The following is an 11390-nucleotide window of genomic DNA, read 5'->3' as shown; positions in this document are numbered from 1 at the left end:
TAAAACCCTAATTCCATTGTGAACCAAACCCTAACTCTATTATTTTATGTGAACCCTAAATTGCTTCTAACCCTAAACCCTAGGTTAAAAAATGTGATCATGTTACTTTTTTTACACTTATAGATCCATAATTAGCAACTAAATGCATATCCATGTTCACATAAAATATAGAAACCTTGTTACTAATAAATGGATGTTTCATCTATACATACTAATAAAACCTAGATAATCTAGTAGAACCACCTAAATATAAACCCTAGTCCCTATTCTCAAAGTCATCATCCTTAACTATCCATGCTTAGGATCACACCATTGTGATGAACTCTAATAGCAACCATGTCCAATATTTTGCATCACATACCCATACCCAATAAACCCTACTTGTATTAGATATTTATGAACCATCATATTTAGGAACCAACTATTCCTTATTTAGTGGATCCAATAGCAAACTCTAGACACCATAAGCCTGAATTGAAATACTCCTTGTTATTTAATTAATATGTTCTTCAAAAGTTATTCTTTTGAAGTAGATAAAGAGTAGTCATCAACCCTGCTTAATAGGACCTATAAACCATAGCTATCTATCACCAGTAGGATATAACCAACCATGATAAGTAACCATGTATAATTAATTACTTAAGATGTTGATGCTTAACTAAAACCATACAAGATAATGATGAATCCAAGTTTGTTGGGATCCATCTAATACTTACTCAAGAAACTAAATTGGAAACCATAGTAAACCATAGAACTCCACAAATCTAATTATCATACTTGTTTTTCATTAAGGAACATGTTCTTCAAAAGTTATTCTTTTGAAGTATATGATAAGAAATCATTAACCATATCATATAGTACTAAAACTAACAACTATTCATTACATGCTAGGATTATACCAAAGGATATTTGTGTGTGCTAGTAATGTTATTGTTATGATGTATTACACTACTTGTTTATGCTACCAAGTTAATCAACCCTTAATAAGAACCTTGTTTGTGAACCATCTCTAAAACTGCAACACACCTTGAACCAATCATTCCAACTCACTAATCCTAAATCATCAGGGTTAGGTTACGCTTAGAGCGATTGCATCTCATACTTATGCATTATAGCATATTTTCCTATCTTTTAAACCTTGTCCTTACCGGACGATGATGTTATTTCAGAATTCGGAGTTATTGCGTATCGAAGACCTTGCCTGCATAATCTTGCAGTCAAGAAAGGCAAGTTCATCGTTTGCTCATGTCACTTTGAGTATTTTTATCAAATTACTTGCAAAGTACTATACTTATCACTCCTGCATTAAAAGCAAAATACTATTTTCATAACTATGAATATGACTATGTGGTGGGCAATGGAACCATGGTATGAGTATGGTGGAGGTTCCATTGCAATGGGTTTATATCCATCTAGGATTAACAACAAATGTCGTCCAGTGATTCTTATGCCGTAAGACCCGTGTTAACCATAAGATCTGGAGTGGGACTGAGTAGTCAGTTGTATTTCTTCCTTTCGCACATCAACGAATGCGCTTACCGTAGCAGTTGTGTCCCGAGGGAACAAACGGATGGGTGGGGACCCCCCTCTAATTCACCATGGTAATGTGGTCTATGATGGGTTGCAGAAGACCAGCGAAGGTATCGAGGTCGGATGATACCCAATGGGGTATGCCGACCGGCGGGGATATTAGTCGAGGTCGAAACAGGCCGGCGAGGACCCAAGGTCAGAACTGCAACAAGGGTGGGTGTGCAAGGTCACGGAGAAATGCAATGATCGGCTAGGACCTTATACCGGGCGGCGGTTGGGCGAGCGCTAGGGTTGCCGTGCGCGGGGACGGAGAAAGAAGAGGCGCGGGGGAAGATAAGTGGAAGTTCATGGATTCAACACAGCCTTTGGCCACTAGGCTCCCAAGATTATTCTCTTTTGTACTTGATAAGGATATGTCTGTTGCTGATGTATTTTCCACTGGAGATTTCTCCCAACTTTTCTGTCGGCCATTATCTGCAGAAGCTTATCAGGAGTATTGTCAGGTTCAACAAGGATTGATATCTCAGCCACTTTCAGGCAGGCCTGACATTTGGAAATATTCATGGGGAGATAAATACTATCCTTCAAAGTTCTATGCACATTTGCATGCTCATATATTAGTCCCAGCTGTTTTTCGATGGTTATGGAAGTCAGCTTGTATAATGAAGACAAAGATGTTTGCATGGCTGCTCCTCAATGATAGGTTGAACACTAGGGACTTGTTGGTAAGGAGAAACTGGAATGTCTCAGAGGATAGGCATTGTGTGTTATGCCCTACACATACTTATGAGGATAGACTTCATCTCTTCTTCACATGTAACTTCAGTCATCGGATATGGAGTTATCTTCAGATTGATTGGTCCAGGGGTGCTGACTTGCAAACGGTTGTTGCTGAGGCTAGGAGGGGTTTTGCTAAACCTTTTTTCATGGAAGTCATGGTCACGTCATGTTGGCATATATGGAAGCAGCGTAATGGGCGCATTTTTGAGCATGAAAGGCCAACCTTTGCAAGGTGGAAATGTAATTTTATACATGATATTACTCTGCTACAACATAGGATTAAGGTTAAACATAGAGACAGTCTTCTGACCTGGATACATAGCTTACCTTGATTAGAGTTTTTCTTCCTTTTTAGAGGTAGGTAGGTGAGCTCTTCTCCTTTTTTTCTTCCAACATCTTGTTGTATCTCTTTGTTTCTGCTTTTCAATAAAAGGAAAATGTTGTGGGGCTGTTGCCTCACAGTTAAGCTTCAAAAAAAATTATGCATGAATATAGATAATTAAAAAAACCTCGCATCATATACACATGCATGCTTCTCACACATATTCAATGATTTTTTGTCGTAGTAAATATATGTGTGCATTAATTAGTACACAAAAAGCCAGAATCTTCTCGGTTCCGAGGTGGCTAGCATTTCTTGACAATATTCTTGCCCTTCTTCATCGCGGTTGAATACTTTAGCCCGACCACCTTGAGATTTCTTCTCGTGTACGGGCAAACTTTAGCTAGTAGGGTGGTCTTCCTTCTTACTTTAGAATAACTAGTAGGCATGTTGAAGTACTTGTCGAATTCCTCTTGGATCTTTGGATCGCCGTTCTTGTCGATGTCTTGCTTGTTTGCGGCTCCTTCCATTCCGATGATGCTCCTCTTGCCCCTCCTCACGACCACACGATTGGGCTTTGACGGGTCGGTAATGAAGAAGCATTGATCAACTTGGCTAGCGAGCACCCATGGCTCATTTTTGGTGGAGGGGGTCTTCGATTTGGCATCGGGTATAACCATGGTGGTGAAATACCGTCCATCTTTTTCAACGATCTTGTCCCATCTCACACGGAACATCGGCATTGTCTCTCCAACGTAGTCAAATTCCCAAATCTCCTCGATCCTTCCGTAGAATCTTTCCTTGACATCAGTCTCGTCATCGGTGTAGGATAGGATAGTTACTCCCGAGTTTTGATATTCGCTATTCTTGTCCTTCTCCTCGGTGTAGAATCTATAGCCGTTGATGTCGTACGACTGATAGGTCCTTACGTTGTGCGCGGGTCCTTGTGACAGGGAGAATATGAGTTTCTGCTCTTCAGCAGAAGGCATCAGCGTGGGACTTTCCAGTAGCCTTTTCTTGAACCACCCCGTGAAGCTGGAGTTGTGCTCTTTGGTTACGCCCCCCTTTTTCCTCGACCGGCCCAGTTCGATGAACTTCTGCTCGATTAAGCTTTTGTGCTCATCTACCCAAGGGCTGACCAATTCTATGTGTTGTAGCGCGACTCGGTGTGCCCTGTCAAAGTCGGCGTGTCGACCAACGATGCCGACATGCAATGCGTGGTAGCCCTCGTGGTGACCAAACCCTACGAGCCTGCTGAGGTGCTTCTTGGTGGGCAAACCGACATCCTCGTTCTCGGTGCTTAGGTAGTTCTGGCAGAAGGAGATGCACTCGTAGGTCAGAAAGCCCTTGGCTATGCTTCCATCTGGATGGGCCCTGTTGCGAACGAATCCTTTGATGACACCATTCAACCTTTCGAATGGCATCATGTTGTGCAGGAATATCGGCCCGAGGTGGATGATGTCATCCACTACATGGACAAGCAGATGCACCATGATGTCGAAGAACGCGGGGGGAAGTAAATCTAGAGCTCGCATAGTATCTCGATGATCTCTTCTTGTAGCCTGTTGAGCTGCTTCACGCCGATGGATCACTTCCTAGAGATGACGTCGAAGAAGTTGCAGAGGCCAAACAACGTCTCGCGGACGTGGTCGTCCATTATCCCTCGGATCGCAACGGGAAGTATCTGCGTCATCAGTGACAGTCGTGAGACTTCATCCTGCTAAACCTCTTCTTCGCTACGTCTAGATATCTGCTTATCTTCCCAGAGTAACCGTGAGGAACTTTGACTCCTAGGAGGCACATGAAAAACCCCTCGAGCTCCTCCTCGCTCGTAGTGAAGCGAGCAGCTTTAAGCACCACCACCTCATTCTTCTTAGCCCTTTTGTGGCGACCCCGAGTCGTTTCCGTCTGTTCATCATCATCATCACTATCAGGTACTGAAGTTATTTCTTGAGGCCAAGGAATTTCAGGTCCTTTCTTGCTTTTGGGCCATCCTTGGTCCTCTCCGGCATGTTCATCAGAGTGCCAAGTAGGCTCTCGGTAACGTTCTTCGTGATGGCATGACATCGAGGCTATGGGGCGTGTGGAGGACCTTACGATACGGCAGGTCCCAGAAAACAGACCTCTCTTTCCATACGCCCAGCAGCGGCGATTCCCTCGGTCGCTTCTCTGGTTCCGGTACCTTTTCACTTAGCCGAATAGCCTCTCAGAACTAGTACTTTGGCATACCCCTCTGGGGATACCGGTTTGTACCAACTCCGGTTAGCCGAACTTAAAGGTTCCCGATCACTCTGTGACCCGGTTTAACACTACCCAAACATACCGAACTTGCCATACTCTTGGTCTACCGGGGGCCATCCCCCCGACACATGCGCCACAGAAAAGCAAGTTTCTGTGGAGCATGTAATTTCCTGCGCCACAGAAATAATTTTGTGGAGCATGCACCTTTAGATGCGTCACAGATAGTGTTTCTACCCATAATGGTTTTCCTAGTAGTGTCAACATTGCTTTTTATTGTGTGGTACACAAAGGGATTATATACGTTTTTTCTCGAATTGTGCAAGCAAATTTATTCTACAAAATTCTATACTTTTGCATGTGTTTAAATGCAAATCATCCTTGTGAAACATTTACTTCTTACATAACCCTATTTGAGGCATGAACGTGATCAATATGATATGCTAATTAACAATATTCATCTACGAGGTCCCATCCAAACCTACATGACACCTATGCAGACAAATATCCAAACGGACACACCATAAGAAGACATAGAAGACAAAGTCAAGGACAAAACTAATGAAGAAAAAACCCACCACTTAGATGGGTGGATGTGCTACACCACTAGTTCACTAGGACCATGCACTACCTCGTCTCTTCTAAGAATACATCCTTAACTAGTGAGCGAAGTTTACTCATAAATCCTCACACTATTACCACACATGGTAGTTTTGGTTATTTGTCATGGACCCCTTGCTTATATACGAACACCAAGTGATAGGGACACATTCACATCCAACCAATGAAGATGGCTAGAACTTCAAGCCACGCTAGCTAAGTTATAATTTTGGATCCAAATATTCCGGTACGAATCGAACCGACGTTGATGAGGGAATATGGCTTCACCATTTTGAAGTCCCGATTGTCCAAGACCCATGTCCAACACCCCCGACGCTCTCTTAACATATGAGTAGGTCACACTCAACAAGACATCCAACTCTCTTTGAAAAAAAAAATGCCTTGCCACTTGTGGCAAAAGTGTCATATGATCTTGGCAAGATGGTAGACATACATAACTACACTAGCCCTACTTAATACTCCCTCACATGACCACAAACATGTAAGCAAAAAGTTAAACTATCTCCCTTGGTCCTAAACTATAAGACACTCTAATATTTTTCTCGGTCTTTGATATGGGACTTTGACCACTACTATATACCAAACTATATGAATTGGGAATGTATAGAGGGACTCGTTGGATTCGTCTTGCAAAATTCTTTCATTTCATCTCATATATTTTATACAAATATTGTGAACATATTATATACAAATCGATCAGAGTCAAAGTTGCAAGTCGTTGACCATCAAAAAATCGATTGCGCCTTATATTTTAAGATGGAGGGTCCATATTTTATAATGGGGAGATCATGATCATCTCAACTAATGTGACAACAGCAATGCACAACTTTTTCTTTTTTACGTTGCCGAAAACCAAAGCTGAATAATAATATGTAGACACATACATAATAAGAAGAAAAACGCAAAAGCAATATGGCAACCCTATTTGTTAACCCAGATATAGCAATGTGACGTGGGAACAAACCAAAATGGCCAAGACTTGGCTAAACCAAATCTTGGACAGACACAAAACCGCAGGTGAGGTCGGCGGCTCCCGTGGGCCCACCCGCAACTCCACGGCTTGCCTTTCCTGTGGGTGAAAGACTCAACACCTCTCATCTCCGCCCTTTGTTTGCATCCTCCCGATCTCTTTCTTTCTCCTCCTTTTATAAACACCATCCATTCCATCCGAGATTTCCCCGACTCGCCACGAAACCGCAGAAAGACAAAGACGGACAGCAACCACTGCGAGAGGCGTAATACTAGTGCTCGCTTCTCCGCTCCTTCCACCTTGACTTGATCTCGCCATGGCCGCCACCGTCGCCGTGGAGAACCTGAACCCCAAGGTGAGTGAGGGGCACCCTCTCCCTTCCCTTCTCATATCTGTATGTTTCTTGTTGGGGGATTTCGATGAGGTCCGTGGGGGACGGCTTGTTGTGTACCTGATTGGGCGGCGCTGGGCTCCGGTTCTTGTTTGCTTCGACGAGTCTTGGCTCTGTTATTTTATTTTATTTTGTGTTGCATTCGAGAAGGAATCCTTCTTACTTCCTCGGATTCTCCTTCGTCTCTGTTTTCATGTATGCAGTAGATTATATTATATTTTAGTTCCTTTTTTTTTGTCTCTCGGGTAATAATTTTAGCAAGGCTGGTGATATTTCAGGAGTGACGTAGATCAGCCACTGACGTAGATGACACGATGAATAATTCTGATTCGATCGTGGACCTGTGGTAGTTACCATGCTTGATTATTCCGCTCTAGTGATCTGGATCTACTATATTCAAACTTAAAATGAGGATTTTTTTTTGGGGAGAACCCTAAAGATGCTTTGGTCTTAACGTGGCCCTGGAATGATGAACAGTCAAAAAGAAAAGGGAGAATCATTTAGCCTCCAAGTTATAATTATCCAGCAGTTGATTGGATATAAGTTATTACAAGTATAGTGTTTTTACTTCGATGTTGCCAGTACTATTGATCTGCTGGCACGCAGTTTTTGTGTGACATTGGCAATGCAATGTCAGCGTTCGTTTTTGTCTGGCACTAGTACAATTCAATGACGAGGTGGGTGTTTTAGCATGTTGTAGTTTTTTGTTGTTGTTCAAAGGAGCGTGATGTAGTTGGTGACAAGGCATATAATGAACTGACCACTAATTAATTTGTCCATCACTCAATCAACTATGTGCAATTTCTGATACAGAGGCACCTTGCTAATTCTCTTCTCACTGGTTCAGGTTTTGAAATGTGAGTATGCAGTCCGTGGAGAGATTGTCATCCATGCTCAGGTATTTCAAGTTACCACTAAGTGTTAATTTGGAATTGACTTTATTCAGATTTTAGTCTGAGTCGTGTTCTTAAATAATCACCTTAGCCTAATAAAACTTCAGTTGGATGCTCTTTTGTTCTCAACTTTGTACGAGCAATTGTGTGGTATTAGTATTTTGATATGCTTTAACAACAATGCTGTAATTTTCTGAGGGATGCCAGCTCTTGAGCCAATAAGTTTTTTGCTTAGAATTGCTTAACCAGGTTTTTTTTTTTTTTGTTTCTAGCGCTTGCAGCAACAGCTACAGACTCAACCAGGATCTCTACCTTTTGATGAGGTAATAAATAGATTTCTATTGTTACTGAAAGCTTCAATATTCAGCTGAACTCAATCACACAATGCATTATATTCCTCCTCGTGGGGTAGAATTTATATAGAGAAGTCATCAGGGATTAGATCTTGCTGGAGTGGCATGCAGAACGTGCGCTAGGCTGGCGTTATCGCATGCATACAAAACGATCTTCAGAGATGTGGACAGCTGCAGAATCGGTCATCAGACTGCATGCCTAACAGTTATGTTCTACAATTATCTTAGCTCATTCAACTTCTTACATGCAGATCCTGTATTGCAACATTGGAAACCCACAGTCTCTTGGTCAGCAGCCAGTTACATTCTTCAGGGAGGTATGCTAATTTTCTACCTGCAGAGTTTATTGTTTGTTTTCCCACATACTTATATGTTATAACGCAGGTTCTTGCGCTTTGTGATCACCCATACCTGTTGCAAAGAGATGAAATCAAATCATTGTTCAGGTGAATATAACCATCTTTATAGTTCGTCACCATGAAACGATTGTACGGAAAACTTCAGAATACGGGAGATACCAAGCGGATACCCTTAACCAGGTGCTATCATGCTAAATGTTTGCGGGACATTCAAATGAACCTGAATGATTACGAAAAGGCGAAAACACAATCGTGGCAATATTTCTAAGTGTGACCTGCCAATCTGCAAAACTGCAAACCTAAACTCCATAGGTTTAAAAATTGTGAGCATTCCTAGGGTACAGTGCGTTTTGTTTTATATACCTAGGAAGGTAGTTCACCCTTTTCTCTTGCTGACTATTTCAGTTTGGACTTGAATATATCTAGGATCAACTCCACCATTTCTTCCAGAGCTTTTTTCAAGTTAATTTGACCCCCTTTCATTAGCATAATACATATAGCTAAGGGTCAGCAGTAGATATACCCCCCTTCGTTACTACTTTGTATTAACTTTATCAAAATACCAAAAATAACTATTCATTGTTCACCAGAAGATTCCTACAACTAATCCATCTGTCTTAACTGAAGTGTGAGATTCTTGCATATGATACCTGATGCTTCATCTTGTTGCAGTGCTGATTCTATTTCTCGGGCAAAGCAGATTCTTGCCTCGATTCCTGGAAAAGCAACAGGGGCATACAGTCATAGCCAGGTAATCGTCTACCTTTGCACATTTTGTTACCTGCAACCAGGAGAAAAAGGAGAAAGATGACTTAGTTTGCTTTTTCTCATTTTCCTAGGGTATCAAAGGACTTCGTGATACAATTGCTGCTGGGATCACCTCACGAGATGGATTCCCTGCTAATGCAGATGACATCTTTCTTACAGATGGAGCAAGTCCGGGGGTATGAACTGTACATTGTCCTTCAATTGCTAGACAATTTATGAACAAACGTGAAGTAGTTAAGTCGTGTATCATATTATTGTTCCCTTGCCAGGTGCACTTGATGATGCAGTTACTGATAAGGAATGAGAAAGATGGCATTCTTGTTCCTATTCCTCAGTATCCCTTGTACTCGGCCTCCATAGCTCTTCATGGCGGAGCTCTCGTATGTACTCTGTTGACCTGACAAAAGTAGTTCAGTATAGTAGCGTTTCATGCTGCACCAATCCTAAATTGAGAGCATTATCTTTCAGGTCCCATATTATCTCAATGAATCGACAGGCTGGGGTTTGGAAATCTCCGATGTTAAGAAGCAACTAGAAGATGCTCGGTCAAAAGGCATCGATGTTAGGGCTTTGGTGGTTATCAATCCAGGAAATCCAACTGGACAGGTTTGTGCTCATTGTTTCTCCTTTCGGAGTTAGAAAACATCTTTGCTTGCTGCATCTTGGTATGCACACCATGTCTGTATAAAAAGGACACAAGATCAATATTGAGATGGCTCATTTACGTTTAGGTTCTTGCTGAGGAAAACCAATATGACATAGTGAAGTTCTGCAAAAATGAGGGTCTTGTTCTTCTGGCTGATGAGGTGAGTGATGATGGCTGTGAAAACATCCCAACGAACTTTGGGCTGCTTAATTCTATTTCTTCTGTCGTATGTAACATTAACACTGTAATCTCTATTGTTAGGTATACCAAGAGAATATCTATGTTGACAATAAGAAATTTCATTCTTTCAAGAAGATAGTGAGATCCTTGGGCTATGGCGAGGAAGATCTCCCTCTAGTATCATATCAATCTGTTTCTAAGGGTAGGTACAATGATTCACTTGCTTATTCTTCTTTCCTTACCCATGCTGGAGTGTCAAAAAAAAATTTGTTGCTGCCACCAGGATATTATGGAGAGTGTGGTAAAAGAGGAGGTTACATGGAGATTACTGGCTTCAGTGCTCCGGTGAGAGAGCAGATATACAAGATAGCATCAGTGAACTTATGTTCCAATATCTCTGGCCAGATCCTTGCTAGTCTCGTCATGAACCCACCAAAGGTCAAATACGTCCTTTTTAAATTTTCTTTCCCTGACAAAGAATGCAAAGTTCTCCATCTAAATATCACTGTTGGATTCTGCAGGCTGGGGATGAATCATTTGCTTCATACAAGGCAGAAAAAGATGGGATCATCGCGTCTTTAACTCGTCGTGCAAAGGTGCGGTGTGTCCTTTTTTCTCTGGATAACTCTAAATGACTTTCTTGAAGGACTTGAATTTGTTGATGTGGTATTCTTGATCGCAGTCACTGGAGGATGCATTCAATAAACTTGATGGAATTACATGCAACGAAGCTGAAGGAGCAATGTACCTCTTCCCTCAGCTTAGTCTCCCACAGAAGGCAATTCAGGCTGCGAAAGCTGCTAACAAAGCGCCTGATGCATTCTATGCTCTTCGTCTCCTCGAGTCAACTGGAATTGTTGTTGTCCCTGGATCTGGGTTTGGCCAGGTGAGTAAACATAGTCTTGAAACAAAGGCTATTTATGGACCTAGGGTTAAGAATAATATACATTACATCTATTTCCACCAGTTCCCTGACATTGGTCATCAATGTTCCGTTTGTCTATTCTACAGGTTCCTGGCACATGGCACTTCAGATGCACAATCCTTCCTCAGGAGGAGAAGATCCCGGCAATCATCTCTCGCTTCAAGGTGTTCCATGAGGCCTTCATGGCGGAGTACCACGACTAAACTGCTCTTGTGCTGTACCATACAGGACCTTCATGGATTTTATTATATAGTCATTTCGCCCTCTTGACAGCAGCATCCTGTAGAATAAACAAAATAAAGCTAAGCCATGGCGTCCTTTTTGTGTGTGATAAATATGAGTTAACTGAAACAGAGGCCAGTCTGATGCTTTTGATGGCAAATTGGCAACTGAGGAAAGTTTTATTTCCCTTCT

The 11390-nt window shown here is 41.9% G+C and overlaps 1 protein-coding gene across 1 annotated transcript; it reads left to right on the top strand.

Moving 5' to 3' along the window:
• Positions 1-6657: 6657 nt before the first annotated feature.
• Positions 6658-11390, top strand: LOC124650275 (alanine aminotransferase 2). Its single transcript, XM_047189820.1, has 15 exons — positions 6658-6816; positions 7700-7750; positions 8018-8068; positions 8350-8415; positions 8483-8544; positions 9130-9208; positions 9297-9401; positions 9495-9605; positions 9694-9831; positions 9957-10031; positions 10133-10253; positions 10335-10489; positions 10573-10647; positions 10734-10937; positions 11063-11390. The coding sequence occupies exons 1-15, from the start codon at positions 6778-6780 to the stop codon at positions 11177-11179; spliced, it is 1449 nt and encodes a 482-aa protein (XP_047045776.1). The 5' UTR covers positions 6658-6777; the 3' UTR covers positions 11180-11390.

Source organism: Lolium rigidum, chromosome 4 (genome assembly GCF_022539505.1).
Source record: "Lolium rigidum isolate FL_2022 chromosome 4, APGP_CSIRO_Lrig_0.1, whole genome shotgun sequence".
NCBI classification, from domain to species: domain Eukaryota; kingdom Viridiplantae; phylum Streptophyta; class Magnoliopsida; order Poales; family Poaceae; genus Lolium; species Lolium rigidum.
The sequence above is the reverse complement of the archived record's forward strand: the minus strand, read 5'-3'. Positions and strand labels throughout refer to the sequence as shown.

Excerpts from the sequence above, each read along its gene's own strand:
- LOC124650275 (XM_047189820.1), top strand. The coding sequence starts at position 6,778 with ATGGCCGCCACCGTCGCCGTGGAGAACCTGAACCCCAAG. Across the intron at positions 7,751-8,017 it reads AGATTGTCATCCATGCTCAG|CGCTTGCAGCAACAGCTACA; the intron begins GTATTTCAAGTT and ends TTTTGTTTCTAG. Across the intron at positions 8,545-9,129 it reads GAAATCAAATCATTGTTCAG|TGCTGATTCTATTTCTCGGG; the intron begins GTGAATATAACC and ends ATCTTGTTGCAG.